We start from the raw sequence: 20140 nt of genomic DNA, 5'->3' as shown, positions 1-20140 counted from the left end.
CAATCTGGCCCACATGTGACTCCAGATTACGGCAATATGGTTGACTCTGAATTATGCTTAAATCTGGCAAGAAAGTGAGAAAGATGGGCTCGTGCAGTACATGGATCTGCTGTTCTATGTAACTGGTGGTCAGAAGTCTCCCAAAAAATGACTAAATGTCAATTTGAGTTTGAAAATCTGAGCAAATCAGCGTGTCTCCGACCACGATCTTCCCTTACAAAGTAATTTTTGGAGCTGGGGTGATTTGCGTTGTAATGAAATGTGCGGGACCCAAAGATGCTGGCAAGGCTGGATTCTCAGAGAATGGGGTGCCACTTTTAAAGGGTGCTCTGATCTCACAGTAACGGCTACCGGCACCCCCCTTCTCGCCGGGAAAGACCCCCCCACCCATCACCAGCAAAGACACCCCCACAATCGCCAGCATCAGGAGTCCACCCCCTCGGATCATAGATACCAGCAGCCCCCCAGGAGTGGCACCCCACTACGGGATCCCCAAAGGTCCTGTCCCCATCATGCTCATGCTTCCTCTCCATTAGGGCTCATCCCCATAAGGCCCCACCCCTTCACATTGCCCACTGACACCTTGGCAGTGCCAGGAAGCCAGGGGGCAGTGCCCAGGCACTGCTCTGCCATGGCCCCAGCCACCCTGGGATTTCAATTGCCTCCGAACTCCCAGTGTGGTCATCACATCTGATCTTTATTTGTGGTGACCAGTAGTGATCCATGCTGGCTTCACGAGCGCTGGTGGGTGGGAAAATTGCAGGAGCCAGAAGGATTCGCCTTAAAGCCAATCCTGCATTATTTAAATTAGAATTTTAATGTGCTAATCTGGTTCACGCCCAGCTAGGGAGGGCTTGTGATGTCAAATCTCTTTGGCACCCAGCACGAATCCAGTTTCGAGCCTCTCCTGAAATTCTCCCGACATAGCGGTTTCGCTCCTGGTGACTCACTGTGAGTTACATTTTAGTTCTGTGCAAGGGGATGAGGTTTGCATGGATTGAGTTCATTGGGTCTGAACTCCAGTGAGGGTCAGCGATGGAAGGCTGAAAGCAAAATCCTTCCATTGCCATCAGGACTTTTCCCTGTGGAATTCCAGAACCTTCTTCCACTCCTTGCTGAAAATGGCTAATTCACTTCAAATATTCATTTACATTGCCTGTACTCTCCACCTTTGAAACGATTTTCACTGTCCATCGCCTTTTTCTTTTTAAACAAAGCTCTGACACAGAGACATACACACTATATTCACATAGCCAGTTTGTGCTGCCAACGTTGACCATGATTGTAGTCTGCTGCGGCATTCCATTTTAAACAATTGTAATCACCTTTTTGTAGGCCAGCTCCGCCGATTCTGATGTTGAACAGTTGACCCAGCCTTTAAACTTATCTTTGGCCTCCTTCAGCAGAACATTGATGTAGTTCTGCAGATGAGCTCGGAAGTCAGAGGATTCACCCTGACTGGTTTTGCCCAGCTCTTCCAAACTGACTGGCTGCAAATCCTGTTCCATGTAGGAGTTGCGGCAATGGCTCATCATTTCCTCCGGAATCTAAGGAATAAAAATTTGGCCACACTTATAATAGTGTCAAAAAATATCCCTGAATTTATATTACTCCTGTTTAGTTTCACATTGGATGTTCAGCATCTATGACCAGTTTATACTGATTAAACTGGCTCCCTTGTCCCGATGGTAAGCTATCAACACTGAGTCTAGGAATCTGCTGACAAGGTAAGGAAACTGGACTCAGCTCCTGCAATCCAAACTAAATGTTGCCAATGTAAAAGCAGCTTGTCAATATAAAAAAGGCATCCTTTCAGAGTGCAGTTACATAATAATAATAATAATAATAATAATAATAATAATCTATATTTTCCCAAGTAGGCTTACATTAAGACTCCAATGAAGTAACTGTGAAAAACTTAGGCCTGGGTTTTCGTTCCCAGGTCGGGAGCACAGAGTCGGGACAGCTCCACAAACCCCTCCTGGAAGTGTGATGTTTGTTCCAGGGTGGCGGGGGTTCTGTGGGAGTCAGGCCATGTTACCCCGGAAAGAATGCAGAAGATGTTAGCTGCAGGGGTCGGCTGGGCAGAAAGTCTGCCTCTGTTCACCGGCCCTGTGTCCAAGGTGTATTTTTAAAAAACTTTCCGACACACACCCACTCCCAAAGACAAATTATTTACACAGCAACTTCGAAAGCTTTTGGTAATTCTTGCAAATGTTCTTAACATAAGAGTGGTTCATCACAGTCTAAAAGGAGTTTCAGAGAGATTGGTATAGCCTTGCATGGGATCAGGGAACAGGAAATCTGTGATTCTGGTGACTGGTATTGTGACTGTCAGACTGCTGTTGTAATGTCATGGAGGTTGGTGCACAGGTAAAATATTCAAAAGTCCTATTATTTGTGGAAATCTTTAGGATGTTCCTGGAACCCTGCTGCCAAATGCCAGATTTTGGGAGCACCTCTCCGTTTGGGAGAGGGTCAGAATGGCCTATCCTGTCACATCTGGCATGGTTACATTGGGATTTCACCCATGGCAGTTATGCCCATTTCTGTCTACTCTAGAAAACCCATGGGCAGCATATATAGGGGACGTCAGGCTCAACAGGCCTCTGCCTACATTTTGGGATTTGGGCATAGTGAAGAGCAAAATCTAACATGTCATGTTTCAAACACTTGACCAACGGCGAGAGTGTCTGGCCATCCCATGGTATGTTTTCCAGCAGCGAAGGAGGCCTGCCTTGGGCCAGCTCTTCTGGTCCTGCTGATGGTCACGCCGTTTTGTGTGGCTCACCCGCCCCGGGGAACCCACCATGGGGGGGGGGGGGGGGGGGGCACCTTTCGTGGGACCACAAGATCCTACCAGCAGGAAAGGCCAGAAAACCCTGCCCCGAGTATTTACTGGGTCCGAAATAAAAATGAACAATGGCAAACAAAGCACACCTTGAAAAGCTTCTTGCACTCGGCGATCATGTGGGCAAGGCCTTGGGTAGCAGCCAAGTTTTCATTCAGGTCCTTCTGATCAGGTTTTCCTAAACTTTGTTTCCTCTGTATCACTCTGGATTAAAAAGAAACAAGGTCTCATTAATACATAAATGACTAATGGACAATAGCACAGACACTTCGGTGCCAGCACAGGTATTTGTGGAGTTTTACAAAAGGATCATTAAACAGCAGCAAACCTTGTAAAACTTGCACAAGGATCAACGATGAGGGCACGCAATTTATGGCACACACTTAACTTGCATGGGAGTAAAAATCCTTTCACTCCAGTAAGCAAACAGCAATTTGTCTCTGCTTTAGGAGCTGTGCTGAATGCGACTTGTCTTTAAATTAGATAGTAGACTGCGTGGCAAGGTCAAGGTTTTTTTATAATTCAGGTCTTTGAGGCAGTGGTGCAGCACGAGGAGAGTACTTAAAGTGACATTGTGGAACGGGTCCTCATCAGGTCTGCCCATTGATAGATGACAACTTTACACAATAGTTCCACACAACAAATAATTAGAAGGACACCATATAAAAAGGCACTTTTACACCGGTGCTGTGTTAATTAGGGAGTCTGACAGCTATTTCCTGGTGTTTACATAATGAATTTTCCCGATCTCTCGATGGTGCATTGAAAACCAAAGAGGTGAATTTCCACATTTATGCTGTTTGTTTTGAGTTTTCTGCAACTCTTCTGCAGAAATTATAGTGCAAAATGAAAATCACCTGCAATTCTGCTGCAGGGATTACTGATCTTCCCTTGTATGTGGATTTGTGTTGCTGGTCTCCATATGCATCTTTTGAAATATTTCACTGACCTCCCCTTGCAAATGTGCAGTGGGTTTATTACTGGCCTTGCTAGCCAGTTTAATGCGGCTCATGATCTTTATTTTGATTTAAGTCACCCATTTTACACAAGTGCACATAATCAAGGTAAGATCTATCCCGATCTTATCTGTGTGTTACCTGTCTCCTGTGTATCTGTATACATCAGATCTTCCTGTGTGTATGTGTGGGTGTGTATTATTCATCTCCTATCCTTGTGTCCAGAAAACTAGTTACTCTCGGAAGAGTATGGCAGATGCAGAGAGGCAGCCAAAAGTTTACTGACTTTGGTGGGATTGGAAGTTCCTGCCAGTAAGAGGAGCTGCAAAATCTTGCCCAATTTTTACAAAAAATTTAAAATACATACAACCCCTGTGCCTCGGAAGGAAGCAGTACCTGGGAGAGGAGTTTTCTCTCTTCAGAGTATTGAGGTGGAACAGCGAAGGGGCCAGGCACACGGCGAGGTTTGTAGGTGTCATCTGGTTTTCTTCCACAACAGCCACGACATCACTCAGGAAATAGAGGAGAGTCTGCAGGGCCTCGCGATTCTCATCAGGCAGTAGCATGATGCCAGCTTGAATTGCTTGGAAACGTTGATCCTTTGGGACATCTGCAGAATAAAATTATTCTCATTTTACTTTTCAGACTTGGAGGAGAAAAAGTTGACGGTGCTTTATGGTCTAAGAAAGAAAACTTGCATTTTATAAAGCCCCTTATTGGAATACAGTATCTCCACGGGCTTCGTGTACAATGAACCAACTTGAGATACAATGCCAGCTGCTCAGTGCACATTTACTAATCGGCTTGAGCGCAAAGTTATCCAAAGTTCGTAACTTGGGCAATGACACCAGCAAGTCTCCACAAGGAGGTCTGGTGAAGGAAATGAAAATGGAAACCGATGCATCCTTTTCAAGCTGCAACCAAGCCACTTTGAGTCTAAGTTGGTAAATGCAGTGCCCTGTTGGAACTGAAACATTGCACCTAGAAAGTACCTGCTTTAGAAATAACAACTGGAATGTGCATAGCACCTTAACCAAAGCAAATAAAAAAATACACTGTTCAGGTAGAAAAACATTTTGATTTCTGGGCCTTCAAAATGAGCTGATCTCAGTCAGGCCAAGTCGGTGAAAAACAACATCAACCACTTTCCTGCTTTTGACTTCAGGAGAGGAGACAGGGAACAGAGTAGAAAGCAAGAAGTATTTCTATCATTTGATGCAATTTCAACAGTTACCTTATCTCGTGCCTTTGTTAACATGATGTTTTATTTTGAACAGAAAGGGAAGCCAAGATACCCTTTTACCACAGAGCTCAGAATAAGCTCAACTGAAATTCAACTTATGTTAGTTTATCCCAAACAGAATGAAACAACTTCCTTCTCAGTTCTTAAACGCACGATTAGTTTATGTTTCTGTCAGGAGGCCAAGGGTGCTGAAGCACATGGTGATTGATGGGACATGTAGGGTTACTTTGTTTTCCTTGTGCTATGAGCTGAGCGGAAAATACATGCAAACTCTTTCAGGCAGAACACTTCAACAATGTCCTGATACAGAGAGCAATTATCATCAAACCAAATATTATCACAAAATGTAAAGGTTCCTCAAAATACACATCTTCGTAACATGCACCAGCTCAAAATAGAACACTCTCGGAATATTTACATGGGAATGGAAATGAATCTGCAGGGTCATTTAAACAATGACCTCTAGGATCTTTACACCCATAAATTGTTTACGAAATCACACCACCCTGAACACCCTCGGAAGCGGTCATCTTCGCAGACTTGTCAGAGAGAACTTATCAAATTATGAAATGGCAACTTTTATGAATTTCAGAAATACCAGGATAAATGTTTACTTCTAGCAGCACATAAAATAAATTATGTTCAGGAAATGATTGTGTAGAAAATAAAGCATGGCCTCTCCATTTCTACAAAGAAAACACTGAATCCTAAGACAGTAGTCCCAGAATTCAGCTGGACCCAGGCAAAGTTTGCACGGTCAGTGAAGGTCCTATGATTTCAATATCTTTGGCAGGCTGGAATTGCATATGGATGTCCCCTCCCAAAGATGCCTGTAAATCCAACTGGAGAGTCCCCACAATGAGACTACTGCCATTTCCCGCAGCACCCTCTTTCTACAAGGGAAAACGCCATCAAACCATTAACCAAAATCAAAAACAAATTACTCTCCAGAGGTCCAGGCTCTCGGGGAGAGAGAGAGGGAAAAACCATACACCATGTACTAAAGCACGTGCATGTTGTTGAACTATGACCTTGCCCCCCCCCCCCCCCCCCCCCCGAGCCTCGTGTTGAAAGCCTTGTAAGGGGCAGGGAACAGTCTTGGGTTTTCAGAGCTTATGCCATATAATGTTAGTATCTCCTGATTTAAAATTTGCTTTCAGCCACTAATCAAAGACAAAGACAATCCAGTGTATTTAGATCTGGAAACTTCTGCTATTACTTACATTGGTAGATTTGTAGAAATGTTTCGGAGAGTTTACTGGTCATCAGTGGCTCAGGCAGATCTCGAAAATACTGTTTAAGCATGTCTGCTACGTCATATGCGGACTGGCCTTCATAGTTCACACTATCTGTACAAGTCTCATTCATCTGCCGCAAGGCTTGGATTCGAGACTTTACTCCAGACTTTCGGAATAACCCAACCTGTTTATTAAAAATATTAAAATGTTACTTTAAACTAATTTGTAAAGAACAGCCGACAATAACTTCAGAATAAAAAGCGAGGGGCATTCTATCAGCAAAGCCCTTTTGTCAGTCTTAAGTATACATTGCAGGTGCAGATTGCAACAAGATAAATCCCTCCAATAAAATTAAACGATAACTATCACACATTAATTTTCTTACTGCAAATACTTACAATAATACATACAGCAATCCACTGTTGCCAACATTAAGAATAATGGACTGGATTTTGTGGAGCCTGCTGAAGCAGGCAAAATGGCAGACACGTACAGAGATTTTCATGGGAGGGCACGCATTATACTGCCAGCGGCGGGACACTGTAAGTGATTAAATTAGAGCTGGGAAGGTAACAAAACTGAAAACTCACTAGTTAGCTGCCGGAAGCTCATCTACATGCTTAATTTCCCACTTGCATTCAAGTTAAATACAATGCTGCCTTCTTGATTTAGTGAAACTCACAGGTGTCTCTCGAGCCTTCAGTAACCTGTCCAATGAAAGCCTGTTACTGATATGTGACTTCCTTGACTCACCTTGAGAGTGCCTTGCACTTCCAGGAGACTGAGTCACAGGGCATTGCCGTGATCTTGGGAGACGCTTTCTCTCTGCAACACCTTGCTGAGCTGACTCTTCGGGCAGGAAATTCAGAACCCATAAGCACTGGGTCCAAAATTTAAAGGGGGAGAGCACGACTGAGGTGCAGAGAAGCCATCCCTTAAAGAGGCATCGCAGGAAATGGCAGCATGGGATTCATCCACCCTGTCCTTCTTATCCTCAAGCACTGATGGGGATGTGCTGACTGGACTGTGACATCTCAGACTTCAGGTGATTCATTGATGCCACTGAACGATCTTGTGTGACGGCAAAGGCATTTTCTCCCTGGACTCGGGACTGTCTATGTAGAGTCTGCACGTTTCCCTGTGTCTGCGTGGGTTTCCTCTGGGTGCTGCGGTTTCCTCCCACAGTCCAAGGATATGCAGTTAGGTGGATTGGCCATGCTAAATTGCCTCTTAAGTGTCCAAATGGTTAGGTGGGTTACTGGGTTACGGGAATAGGGTGGAGGCGTGAGCCTAAGTAGGGTGCTCTTTCCAGGGCTGGTGCAGAATGGCCTCTTTCTGCACTGTAAATTCTATGAAAACTAAATAGTGGGTCGTTCTCGGCACCCAAAACGGGACTTTCTTTTTTTGCACGTTAAATCGGGCCTCCTTTTTCACAATCTCTACAGTACGGCACTGACCTGGTCCAAACACTGGTTGCGGAGGTAGCGCATGGCCTGCTGAATACTCTGAGGGAGAGGGTGTCCTGAACGTTGGACATTCACAAGCAGAGGAACCCCAAAAACATTCCTGTCCTTGTAGTCTGGAACCTTGATCCTCTTCATGAACTTGGGCACAGCCCTGAAAAAAAGTGTACAGGGACCAGAATGAATACCAATGCATCTCTTACACACTTGCAATTGAGCTCAATTGATTGGGCATAAAGTTGCATCTATACTGGGAGTGCAGGAGGCGAAAGAGGCCAGTGTGCTGGCCTTTGCGTCCCTAGTAGCCCGGCGAAGGATTTTGCTACAGTGGAAGGACACGAGGCCCCCAAGCGTGGAGACCTGGATCAATGACATGGCGGGCTTCATTAAGCTTGAGAAGGTTAAATTCGCCCTGAGAAGATCAGTGCAAGGGTTCTTTAAACGGTGGCAACCTTTCCTCGACTTTCTGGCTCAACGATAGGTACTGGGACAGTAGCAGCAGCAACCCGGGGGGGGGGGGGACGGGGGGGGGGGGGGGGGGGGGGGGGGGGGGGGGGGGGGGGACGTTGATTATGTTGGCTTATTTTATTTAAATTTGATTTATTTAATTTTAATTTACGGTTAAGTTCTCTTGTTTGGGGGTGGGTGGGGGGAGTGTGATACATGTGATGTTACGGTATGGGGGGAATTGTGGGTGTTATGGGGCTGTTAGTTGCATATTACTGCTTTTTGCTATACTTGTTATATTTTCTGTAAAAAATTCCAATAAAAATTATTTTTTTAAAAAGTTGCATCTATACAAGCAGTAACCTGGTTCAATGCTCGAAGACCCTCAGAGAGAGAATGGAGAAAATTATATTTGACCATTGCCAGGCTAATTATTTCGGGCAGTGCATGCTTGGCCTGCAATTCTACAAGTTATGCATTGTAGTTCTCCTGTCATCTGAAGGGGTTCAGTGGGGACAAAACTCTTCACCACAGTGAAGACCAGTATCAACATGTTTGGCCTTGATTTAAGAAGCTGAGCCCTTACTCGAGCATGGTTTCACTAGCACTTGTACACCCCTGAGATCACCCAGTGAACATTATCATCGGAGAGCCTTGACACAAAATGCTTTTTTTAAAAAAAAATGACAGTACCCAATTATTTCTTTTCCCAATTAAGGGGCAATTTAGTGTGGCCAATCCACCTAACCGGTACATCTTTGGGTTGTGGGGGTGAAACCCACACAGACGTGGGCAGAATGTGCAAACTGCACATGGACTGTGACCCAGGGCCGGGATCCGAACCCGGGTCCTCAGCGCTGTAGTCCCAGTGCGAACCACTGTGCCACAGGCTGCCCTTACAAATTGCTTTTTAACTACACAAGCTGTGACAGTCAATCCTGGTACTGCCCTCACTGAATAATTGCACATTCTGTCAGCAGGTGCAGTCATTAATGATAAGCTATTTTTAGCTTGGATGCTGCCAGGATGAGACAGCAAGACATTTATGTCTTGATTAATTTGGTAACAGGATGAAAGAGAGGGAATGACAAAAGAACAGGATCAGGTGGAGTATCGATAAATCGCTTGATACTCCAGGTCTTCAGTTAGTGTAAAGTTCAGGCAGAATTTAGCTGCCAGTAGAGATGCAGAGCAGACGGTAGCACTGAAGTAGGTGAAATAGAAAATTGGTCAGGATGTATAATAATGTTAATTCACAGCTGTCTGTTTGCCCTACCAATAAAATTTACCTGGTTACATAGTTTAGGGTGAATTGCTGTTTGAGTAACTTTATCACTGTAACATCAGTGTTTAGTTCATCGTCATAGAGCACAAACTATAAATAAACATTGAATTAGCCCCAGGGATACTGGAATTTCCCTGAACTTATCAGCAGAGCAAGGGTTAATTGGAATTTTTCTTTTACTATTTGAAATGACCTGGCAGGCCTTCCTTTCATTATACCACTGCCAGGATCAGATTCTCCCTGACATCTTCTGTGAAGTACCAATATCCGCTTTGATTCTCTAATTGTCAGTAATCCAATCTGATACTAATTTTTTTTTAAAATCTGAAACATCAAACAAGCACCAGGGCCTGTTGGCCATACTACTGACATGTTCCACTGTCAATGAGAACATTGAGCTCTGGGCAAAAAACAAAATAAAGTAATCTCTAGTTGATTTGTATCCCAGGCAAAATGACACCTAATGTTCTTCTACCTCACGAAATGATGCCACTTCTTTGTAGCCCTGGATTGAACAGCCAAACCGACAATGTGGGGTTTGTGTAACCAGAGCTCCATTCCGTTAATGCTCGAGGCAGCCAGAATGTTCACTATCGTTTATGACAATATGAAACTGATGTGAAAGTTCAGATGTTGCCAGTGGGAAACACAGTTTGACAAGCAACACCGGTGAAAAGAACCAAACATCCACCATTTGTGCGTGCGCTTCATGTATTTCGTTAAACTGCTGGTGTATTAAAATGCTCCACGAATTGAGGATGCATTGAGGATGCAACTTGAATCATTGAATCACTTGTGTGGTCTAAAAAAGAAACACACTGGGCATCTTTCCATTAGATATACAAAGTGCTACTGTTAAAGAAAGAGGAAGGATAGAACCATACTTGAAGCCATAAACATTTCTTAGAATAGGCTGGACAATGAGAGTATTGCTGAACATTGTGAACAATACACCATCATTTTAAAAGGATTTTGAAACAAAGTTACCATTTTTGGTATGGTTCATGGAGAACTGGTCAAGTAATTCACTGCAATAAAATGGATGAAACTACTTATTCCTAAAGGGGTCATGTACAACATTGGGTCAGGTGGGCAGGGGGATGGCAAAGAGGTTAATTTGAGGGTAGCATGTCCCTAATTGTTTGACAAAATTCTGTCCCAAACCCTAGTTTTGTCTCCGATATCCTCCCCACCACAGTTTATACACTGTTGTGCCTCTGAAATGAATGGAGGGAGCATTAACATTATCGCTTGACAAGTGTGTGAATCCATCCATTGTTTATTTTCATATCTTTAAAATCTTTCCTTTTGCAGAATGATGTTGAGTATTCGAATGATTCTCAGCCTGAATAACAATCTGATTGGCTACAGAACACCCCTTCCATGGCAAAATTAAACGATCTGGTGCAAGATCGCTGAAGATTCCAAGAGTTTCCAGCATTCAAAACAAAGGCTTAAACACAACAGCACCAAACTGTTTGGCTTTGGTGATTTATAAATTCAAATGACCTTCTCGTAACGCCCCCCACCCCACCTGTTAACAAGCTCCTCAAGGGGCTTAATAAGATGTTAATTGGAGGTGCGTGAGGTGCCCCATTTCTGTTCAATGTCATATCGCCGCCAACCCACCAAAGCCCGTAAACTTGATTTTCAAATTGTTCCTGCAGTCATTTCCATCCCCACTTGCAATTGAAAAGTCCCCCTATTATAACCCTCACGGGGAAGGAATGATCCACTACTCTGTGGAGCTTGTAGAATACGAGCTCCCCCGATAAGGGGGCGGGCGACCCTTCACATGCCTTTCTCTAAATAGAGTCGGACAGTCAGGCACCGAGTAGAGAAGACCCAGTAGAGACCTACTGGCTGTACGTAATAGTTAAGGTGTTACATAAATAAGTTTTGTTTTTCTCTACAACACAGTGTGCACTCTTTTCATTGCCCCTTACAAAACCGCCCAAATCTTGATAGATATTAAGGACAGCAAGAACTTGACAATGTGCACCTGCAACAATGATTCCATAAAGTTAGGCTTGACCTCAGAATGCTATAGATACAATTGGTTACTGTGGAAAGGAATTTGAGATTTAAACACTTGGCTATTACACATTAGACCATTTTTTAGCTATCAATAAAAATTTAACTATTTTTACTATTGAGACCAGGAAATATTCTTGGGAGATCTTTGGTACAAGGCCCTTCCAATTGGCCCTATGTTTTTTGCACTTATAACACAAGATGACACCAATTTACAATGCATACATTCCAAAGTTTACTGTCTAGGTCAGGGGTGGGCAAACTTTTCCGTGCAAGGGCCGCATTCAGAAATTCACAATTCACAAAGGGCCGCATAGTATATTAAGTAAAATAATTACGTCACCCGGTTATGATTCTGGGCGCCTCATATAGAACATAGAACAGTACAGCACAGAACAGGCCCTTCGGCCCTCGACGTTGTGCCAAGCAATGATCACCCTACTCAAGTCAACGTATCCACCCTATACCAGTAAGTAACCCAACAGCCCCCCCACCCATTAACTTTTTTTAAAAAATTAAAAAAAAAAAAAAAAATTTTTTTTAAAAAAAAATTTTTTTTTTTTTTTTTTTTAATGACTTGGTGGGCCGCAGAAATACCTTTGGCGGGCCGCATGCGGCCCGCGGGCCGTAGTTTGCCCACCCCTGGTCTAGGTCATGACTTCAATAACTATCAATTGGCATTAGATTATCACCTAGTGGTCCATATACATTATCCATTTCATTCTGCTATGTTCCAACACCTACCAGTTAAATCCATGCTTGTTGGAAGGTGAATATTTCTCCATTAGGGCTGTAAGCTTAAGCAGCGAGAATTTCTGCAGCAGGTTCATCTGTGCCACCGATTGGCTGTTGATTTGCAATGAGGCTGAATTTAAACTTGGCCTATGAGAGATCTGGAAACTGCCCCATCGCAATCTCTGTCGCCTATTTAATTAAACAATAATAATAATTAAGTCAATACTTTGATTACTTTTGGGTAATAGTCTTGCAACCCATTTATGTAATCACTCAAACAGGATTAAAAGAATTACTGACATGCATGAAACTGGAAGTGAACAATCCTACATTAGTTTAAAATATACTTTTATGTATTAAAACAGCTTCAAAATCTGTTCAAAAGTTCTGTAAATGTACTCGGGATTGCAGGAAGCAAAGTAGATTATTGCAGAAGATGCCTTTAGTGGCAATGCTTTCAGATTAATTCCATACAATGTAATTTGGCCATATTTTAAAAATGGTTTTAAAATTACCAGTTATTATTTAATCAATTCAGCCAGAGTGAATTCTGGATTCAGAATTAAAATTAATTTTTCAATTTATACTGAAATATTCTCAGAGTCAATATACAGTACTGTACAATATTCATGGAAAAGGAAATGCGTAGCATCAGAAAAGATCATTTAGTCAGTTCCAAAGTTAAATGTGCCAACAATACACAATGGCCAGGACATTCCGGGTTTTGCCAAAGGTGACCCCCTGTGGCGGGTTCCCTGGCGGCATGATCGGCGAGCAACGCGAATGACCATGGACTTCGGTGGGGGACTGGAAGATATTGGCGACGGCCAATGGCGAGCTGCCCCCGCAGCTGGAAAATCTGCCTCGGGGTCAGGGGGGAAGGGGGCTAGAACATTCCAACCATTTTTGAATGTGGACGACACTACCTGCTTCCATCGTTTGTTCCAAACTTATTTCTCTTTTGTTTCTCTTTTGGTCTTGTTTAATTTCTTTACTGCCATGAGAGTCTCAATGAGGTACGAGGCATCCACCAGCACCTTGAGCTCCTTCTGTTGTGCTGTGTTCTTGTGAACTACCACTGTTCCTCATATATATTCATTGAATATTCCTCTGCTGAAGACTTATCACCTCGTCTCAGTCACTGTTAATATCTGCCAGGTGTCTGCCCAGTTTCAATGTTAACATTATGTTCTTCTTGCTGGAGATAAAACTGCAATATTCATGGCTAAAGCCTGACTTGACGTACAGCATAAATGGGTGCACTAATGTAGTGATTATGGTACTAATAATCCACAGAATTAAAAAAAAAATTTTAGTGTACCCAATTATTTTTTTCCAATTAAGGGGCAATTTAGCGTGGCCAATCCACCTACCTGCACATCTTTGGGTTGTGGAGGTGAAACCCACGCAGACACGGAGAGAATGTGCAAACTCCTCACAGACAGTGACCGAGGGCTGGGATCGAACCCGGGTCCTCAGTGCCGTAGGCAGCAGTGCCAACCACTGTGCCACATGCCGCCCTATAATCCAGAGAATTTTATTGCAAATCCCACAATCACAGTTTGAATCTGGAAACATCAGTAAAAAAAAGTGATCATGAAGTTACTGGTTGTTCTTCGAAACCCGACTGACTCACTAATGTCCCTGCCACTCTGAATCAGGTTTGCATGTTGCTCCAGTCCCACAAGAACTTGGGTTGATTCTTATCCGCTCTCTAAGCATTTTAGCAAGTTTCTCAGTTGCATCAAACTGTAACAAAGCTTTCATGACAATCACGGATGGGTAATAAATGCCAGCTATATCAAGCAGAGTTAAAAAGAAAGTTGGCAGTGTACGGTTGTAGGGCGCCAGGGAATACCAAGGGAGCAAGAGGGAGAAATATGAGGAGGCTGGAAATGGCACAGAGTGATACAGAATGAAGGTACATTTAAACAGCAGGAATTGACTTGGGGAAGTACATGAGATGAGACAGCCGGGAGGAGTATGAAACTCAAGAATGAATGGGCTCTGATTATATATTTTTCAGCATCATTGCGGGAAAGGTTGGAAGCAGGAGATCCATCTAGTTGAAGGGAATGGGATTTACAGAGTGAGTGCAACAGGTTTGGCAGGCTACTGCGAAAAATATAAATTAAAAAATAATCTTCAAGCTTTTATGTTAATTTTATATATATATTTGTTTTGAAAGGATTACTCAGAATTCACCAAATTAAAGCATTCGTAATTGTGTCAAAGTGTAAGGCTGATTTCCTTTTTAAAAATAATTTAGAGTACCCAATTTTTTTTTCCAATTAAGGGACAATTTAGTGTGGCTAATCCACCTACCCTGCATATATTTTGGGTTGTGGGGGTGAAACCCACGCAAACATGGGGAGAACGTGTAAACTCCACACGGACAATGGCCCAGAGCCGGGATCGAACCTGGGACCTCGGCGCCATGAGGGAGCAGGGCTAACCCACTGTGCCACCATGCTGCCCTGTAAGGCTGATTTCCTAGCGCTGAGGTACCTGGACATAACCTAACAGCATAGGAGGATGTTTTTGTATTTCTTTGCCAAAAGAAAGCTGCCATTTGTCTATGCATGCGCCAAAGGTAAGTGAGCTAAAACAATGTCATTTACTACCTGGGAACTGCAAATACAAATGATTTTACTGACCTGTTAGACCTTGTCAGTGATGCCCCAACACCGGAGTCCCTCCTTTCTCGGATTACTGATCGATCCTCTGTCTCATTGATAGAGTTCCCAGTGCTGTCAACGTCACTAGGTGAGGCCCTGCCATTTTCAATATCCAGGTGTATTTGTTTGGGTGAAGATGGGCAAGGAGAAATAGAATCCATTGCTGAATCGGAGTCTCCCTCGTCAGAGAGCTTTTCTGACCACTGGTTTACAATCCTTTGTAGTCCATTGACATGGTGCAGAATGTCATCCAGTTCTGGGAAAATGTCCTCCTCATTCCCAAGATCTGCCAGATCACCAGTGCTGGAGTAAAGCTGGGACCCTGGCACATTGTCATAGATACTAAGGCGGCTGCCGGAAGAACTGCATGAGTTTCGTCTCCGTCTAAAGCTAGATTCCTTTGCGCTGTCGGCACTGCTCTCTCTGGTAAGGCTACGGTGTCTGTGTCCATGAAAAGTTCCATTTCGCCAGCTTATTGAGGTGCTGTCTGGGGGGAAAGAGTTACCATTAGAAAGTGCTTTAGGAAAGGTGCCTGGCTTGTGATCTTCTGGTATATAGAAGATGATGTCCTCTTCTATACCCTTCTCATTTTTTAAATTGTGCTCTCTGGTGTCATTCAGCATCGATTGACTGAAAGGGTCAAAGCCTTCTAAATACATTCCACTTCGCTTATTGCAAGTGCTGTGGCTGCGAGTTCTGGTGATGGGACTGGGTGTGCTGACTGCGCTACTTGTCTCAGACTGACTGCTGCTGCTACTTGTTTGCGTAGAATAAGAAACACTTTGGTTTCGTGCCGTGGAAGATGTCATATGGTTGCCATTGAGTGCAGTTATCTCAATGCAGTTCAGGCGCTTCAATTTTTCCTCATCAATGCCTTCCTGGAGAACAGGTCCACTGATGACCAGGTTATTTTTTGAAGGAAGTTTCTTCTTGCTGTGAGAACTTTTGATGCGCAAGCTCTCCATTCTCTTCAAGAAGCTCTTAGCCTTGGATTTTGTGTTCCTTTCAGTTTTTAGGTTGAAAGTAAGACCAGAGAGGTCCTTTGGTGAAGGGAGAGTACCAAATGACTCAACGTGAGTCACAGAGGTCCCCGTGGAAATCACATTGATTTCAGAATTTGTCCTTCTGTTCTCTACATTCTTTGGCAAGTTTGCCCCATTGCTCTCTGTGCTGCTAGCACTGTGAATTGATGCCACTTCTTGCCGTTCGCTGAGGTCAGTTAGTACGCTTTCGTTGCTCACGGCGTTCCTGAGCAAAGCTTCATCAGCGGAGATGCCATTTGTAACTTCTGCTGGTGAGAAAACGTTAAATTCCTCCAACCGTGACCATCGTTTGCTGTCCCTCTGGAAGGTCCATCTCCCACTGATAGCACAAGGCTCATCTTCATCAGAATCTTCACTCTGAAAGGAAATGTGAGCTGTTAGGGAGAGTTTGTAGCAGATATTTTACATGCACAAGTGCCGAGATAAATTTAGATGTAAATATGCATACGAACATTAGGAGAAGTAGGCCAATCGGCCCCTCGAGTTATACATATTATTAATATACAGCCTTATTGTTAGAAAACAAATTAAACCCAATTTACTGGGTCCCTTGTGCTGAATAAACAAAATTGAGTGAATTTTTATACTTCTGGGGTGGGATTCTCCGACCCCCCACCGGGTCGGAGAATCGCCCGGGGCCAGCGTCAATCCCGCCACCGCCGTGTCCCGAATTCTCCGTCACCCGAGAATTGGCGGGGCGGGAATCGTGCCGCGCCAGTCGGTGGGCCCCCCCGCGGCGATTCTCTGGCCCACGATGGCCCGAAGTCCCGCCACTGACAATCCACCGGCCTGAATTAAACCACCTCTGGTACCGGTGGGATTGGCGGCGCGGGCGGGTGCTGGGGTCCTTGGGGGGGGGGGGGGGGGGGGGGGGGCACGGGGCGATCTGACCCCGGGGGGTGCCCCCATGGTTGCCTGGCCAGCGATCAGGGCCCACCGAACGGCCGGCGGGCCTGTGCCGTGGGAGCACTCTTTTTCTTCCGCCTTCGCCATGGTCTTCACCATGGCGGACGCGGAAGAGACCCCCTCCCCTGCGCATGCGCCGGGATGACATCAGCAGCCGCTGACGCTCTGGTGCATGCGCGGACTTACGCCAGCCGGTGAAGTCCTTTCGGCCCCGGCTGGCGTGGCACCAAAGGCCATTCATTCAATGTGAGGGCTTGGCCCCTAGGGGAGGCCTGACGCCGGAGTGGTTAACACCACTCCAATATGCCTGACCCTCCGCCCCACCGTGTAGGGGAGAATCCCGCCCCTCATCACTGCACTTTATTTTACACATTACTTTTGGATGCCTAAATTGGGAATGTCCTTCGTTTGTCTCTGTAACTTCAGCGGAAACCTGGTTTATTTCAGGGCGAAGTTACAGCAATTCCAAGAAAACTCGTCTCCAGAGAGACTTGCGGAGATAAAGACAACAGCCGGAATTCTCCGGCCGTGTGATTCACTTTTCTCGCCGGCAATGCACACCCGCCCACGGGTTTCCCGGCACCGTGGAATGGCTACAATGGGAAATCCCAGGACAAGCGGCGAGAAGATAGAATCTCCCCGCCTGGGAGCCGAGCGGGGCTGAGAAACCCATGGCTGGAGGACTGGAGAATCCTGCTCAACCTAGTAACTGGTTTTGATGAAAGGGTCCTGTATAAAATTTACAGTTTAGATCCAGAATGGCAGCTGTGCATTTTATAGCATTCTCTTTTCCACTGAATTCCTGATTGGACCGGAGTCTAATAAATGGGGTTGTGTTTCTGAGGCTTGATGCTGTTTGTCACAGCAATTGCCACAGACAGTCAACATTTTAACATTTTGACTGCCCCAACTATAGAGAGAAAACATTTCTCATTCCCCAGCACTAATGAATGCTAGTAAGGGAACAAAGTACTGGATGCAGTTTCACAAATTACCCAAGCCCCTTCTAACAGCTACCTTGTTTTATAATTCCCTGAATGGTAATTACGAACGTATCTCAAAGCCTTATCCAATTTTGACTATTATAGCGCTTGTCTCAGGACTTCTGTATCTTCCAACTGTGACTAATGAGATGGCGACACATGGCCATTAAATCTCCACAGTTCGTGCCCTAGGGTCCTCCCCTGTCGCCTGTTACAGATGACACTGCAAAGCTAACCTGGGGAGTTTCAGATCTGACCCAGTGCTCTGTAATTTAACACTGTGTCTAATTACCATTCTCAGACATCAAGCACCAACAATTATGAAGCCAGGTTTCTATAAATTGTAAAGCGACTTACTGGCATTAAATGACTTCTAATTTAAAAATCTATATTTTGCTTGAGGTTTAAAATAGTTTAATATTGTCAACTATCTTTCTAACTTCTAGCGTCTACTCGTTTATTGACAAGAGGCTGATGCTACAGACTAAATCGCCCCTAGTCTCGTTACAATTTTATGTTCATGTTACGCCCAGCCAAGGCTCATATGGCCACTTCAACAAGGGAGTGGAAGTCAATTTCTACTTTTGAAACCAAACTCACTAAAATATTAATCAATGTATTCAGGAATAGAGAAATGAGAAGAAAATTGATGAGGAAAAACAAATGGAAAAAATTCTTATCTAAATATCATTTGGGACTAAAAATGGCAATTAATAAGGATCAGATAAATACGTCATGCATTGGCATGACATTATTGTTTTTATTGAAGTTTCTACATTTTACACATTGTACATTCAACAAGGGTATATGCGGTGGTTACAATATGCAAGTCATTTCCCTCTGAATTGATTCCCTATCCCCCCACCCCAACATTATTAAAGTGAATGATTGAATTATTCTGTTAAAATATTGGACGGATGGTATGAATTTGTCAAGTACTATTGATTTAACTGTCTTTTTAAGATTGTCAGTATTCATATAATCATAGACTACCTTTGACAATCTGCTCTTTTTCTTGGTCTATTTATTCTTCAGAACAAAGTGATTGCTTTTATATTTAGCTCACAGGGCTAATCGCTGGCTTTGAAAGCAGACCAAGGCAAGCCAGCAGCATGGTTCGATTCCCGTAACAGCCTCCCCGAACAGGCGCCGGAATGTGGCGACTAGGGGCTTTTCACAGTAACTTCATTTGAAGCCTACTCGTGACAATAAGCGATTTTCATTTCAAATCCAGGAATATTTCAAGATGTCAATTCGAGGACTTTGAGAAGCACAACGGTAAGCATTTCTCCAGTAATGTTTTAAATGCGCTAGGAAGACAGAGGCTACAAGGTTTTTGAATAATGTCACGTCCAGCAAACAGAACTGCAATGAGGTACACATTCTTTTTTTCAAAACCATCCTTTATTGATGTTTACACTGTGTAAGAAGTAATGAGGACCTTAAACTGAGATAGAGCTTTGATCTCAGAATCTGTATGTACTGAAGTTAGATGGTAGTTCAGATTACATTATGTAGTACACTTGTTTTACAAAACTATATTTACAGAAGCAAATACCTATGTGCTCTTTTATCTGCCCCAATCTCAAATCACAGTAGCTTGCTGATGACTAAATACCATAATCTGACAAGAGAAAGACAGAAGGCCAAGAACTTTCAAGCACGCTAAAATGCATTCCTATTTGAGGCAGGGCGGCACCAAAAGGAATGAGCAGGCAATCGCTTTCCCTCATCCATTTACACATCAGCAAGGGCGTTTGTTGGTCCCCTTGGCCCACTGAACACTAGCTTCACTATGGAAGTAGTCAAATTCACAGACTAAGAGCAGGAGCAAATTAAATTAAATGTGCAGAATGGTAATTCTTTGTTCCAACTTCTGATCTTCCACTCTCCCTGAACCTGAGGTCACCCAAAGCTTTGCTGCCGTACCCTAATTCACAGCAAGTCCCATTCACTTACTCTTCCGCTTTTGTTGTGCTACATTGACTCCTGGTTAAGCAACTTGAGAAGTCTCGTCCCTGTTTTTAAAGCCCTCCATTGCCTTGGCACTCCCTATCACTAATTAGTAGTGGACTGAAGAGTTATGGGATGGTGGCAGGAAGGTGTTTTGAGGTGCAAAACATTCCAGAACAATTTGATGGGGCATTGACTGCTTTTGATGAGCTCACAAAAAGAGAGGTATTTCCAACAATGTAATCTTGGTTGCGCAGTCCTTTGGTTCTTCATCTTTTTGTGGGTTTTTTTCCCCGTCTTACTCCTCGTTGCCGGCCTCGAACAG

The 20140-nt window shown here is 44.0% G+C and overlaps 1 protein-coding gene across 2 annotated transcripts in view; it reads right to left on the bottom strand.

The window, feature by feature from the left end:
- The window catches only part of dlc1 (DLC1 Rho GTPase activating protein), a 607654-nt gene that overhangs the window by 7057 nt on the left and 580457 nt on the right, over positions 1–20140 (bottom strand). For both annotated transcript variants that reach the window (XM_038791122.1, XM_038791123.1), the window contains 7 exons: positions 14910–16330; positions 12262–12441; positions 7746–7905; positions 6274–6472; positions 4204–4417; positions 2941–3055; positions 1326–1547 (listed from right to left, as the gene is read on the bottom strand). In XM_038791122.1, the coding sequence (XP_038647050.1) occupies positions 1326–1547; positions 2941–3055; positions 4204–4417; positions 6274–6472; positions 7746–7905; positions 12262–12441; positions 14910–16330 (2511 nt within the window). The remainder of the gene's footprint in view (positions 1–1325; positions 1548–2940; positions 3056–4203; positions 4418–6273; positions 6473–7745; positions 7906–12261; positions 12442–14909; positions 16331–20140) is intronic.

Source organism: Scyliorhinus canicula, chromosome 3 (assembly GCF_902713615.1).
Source record: "Scyliorhinus canicula chromosome 3, sScyCan1.1, whole genome shotgun sequence".
NCBI lineage: Eukaryota > Metazoa > Chordata > Chondrichthyes > Carcharhiniformes > Scyliorhinidae > Scyliorhinus > Scyliorhinus canicula.
The sequence above is the reverse complement of the archived record's forward strand: the minus strand, read 5'-3'. Positions and strand labels throughout refer to the sequence as shown.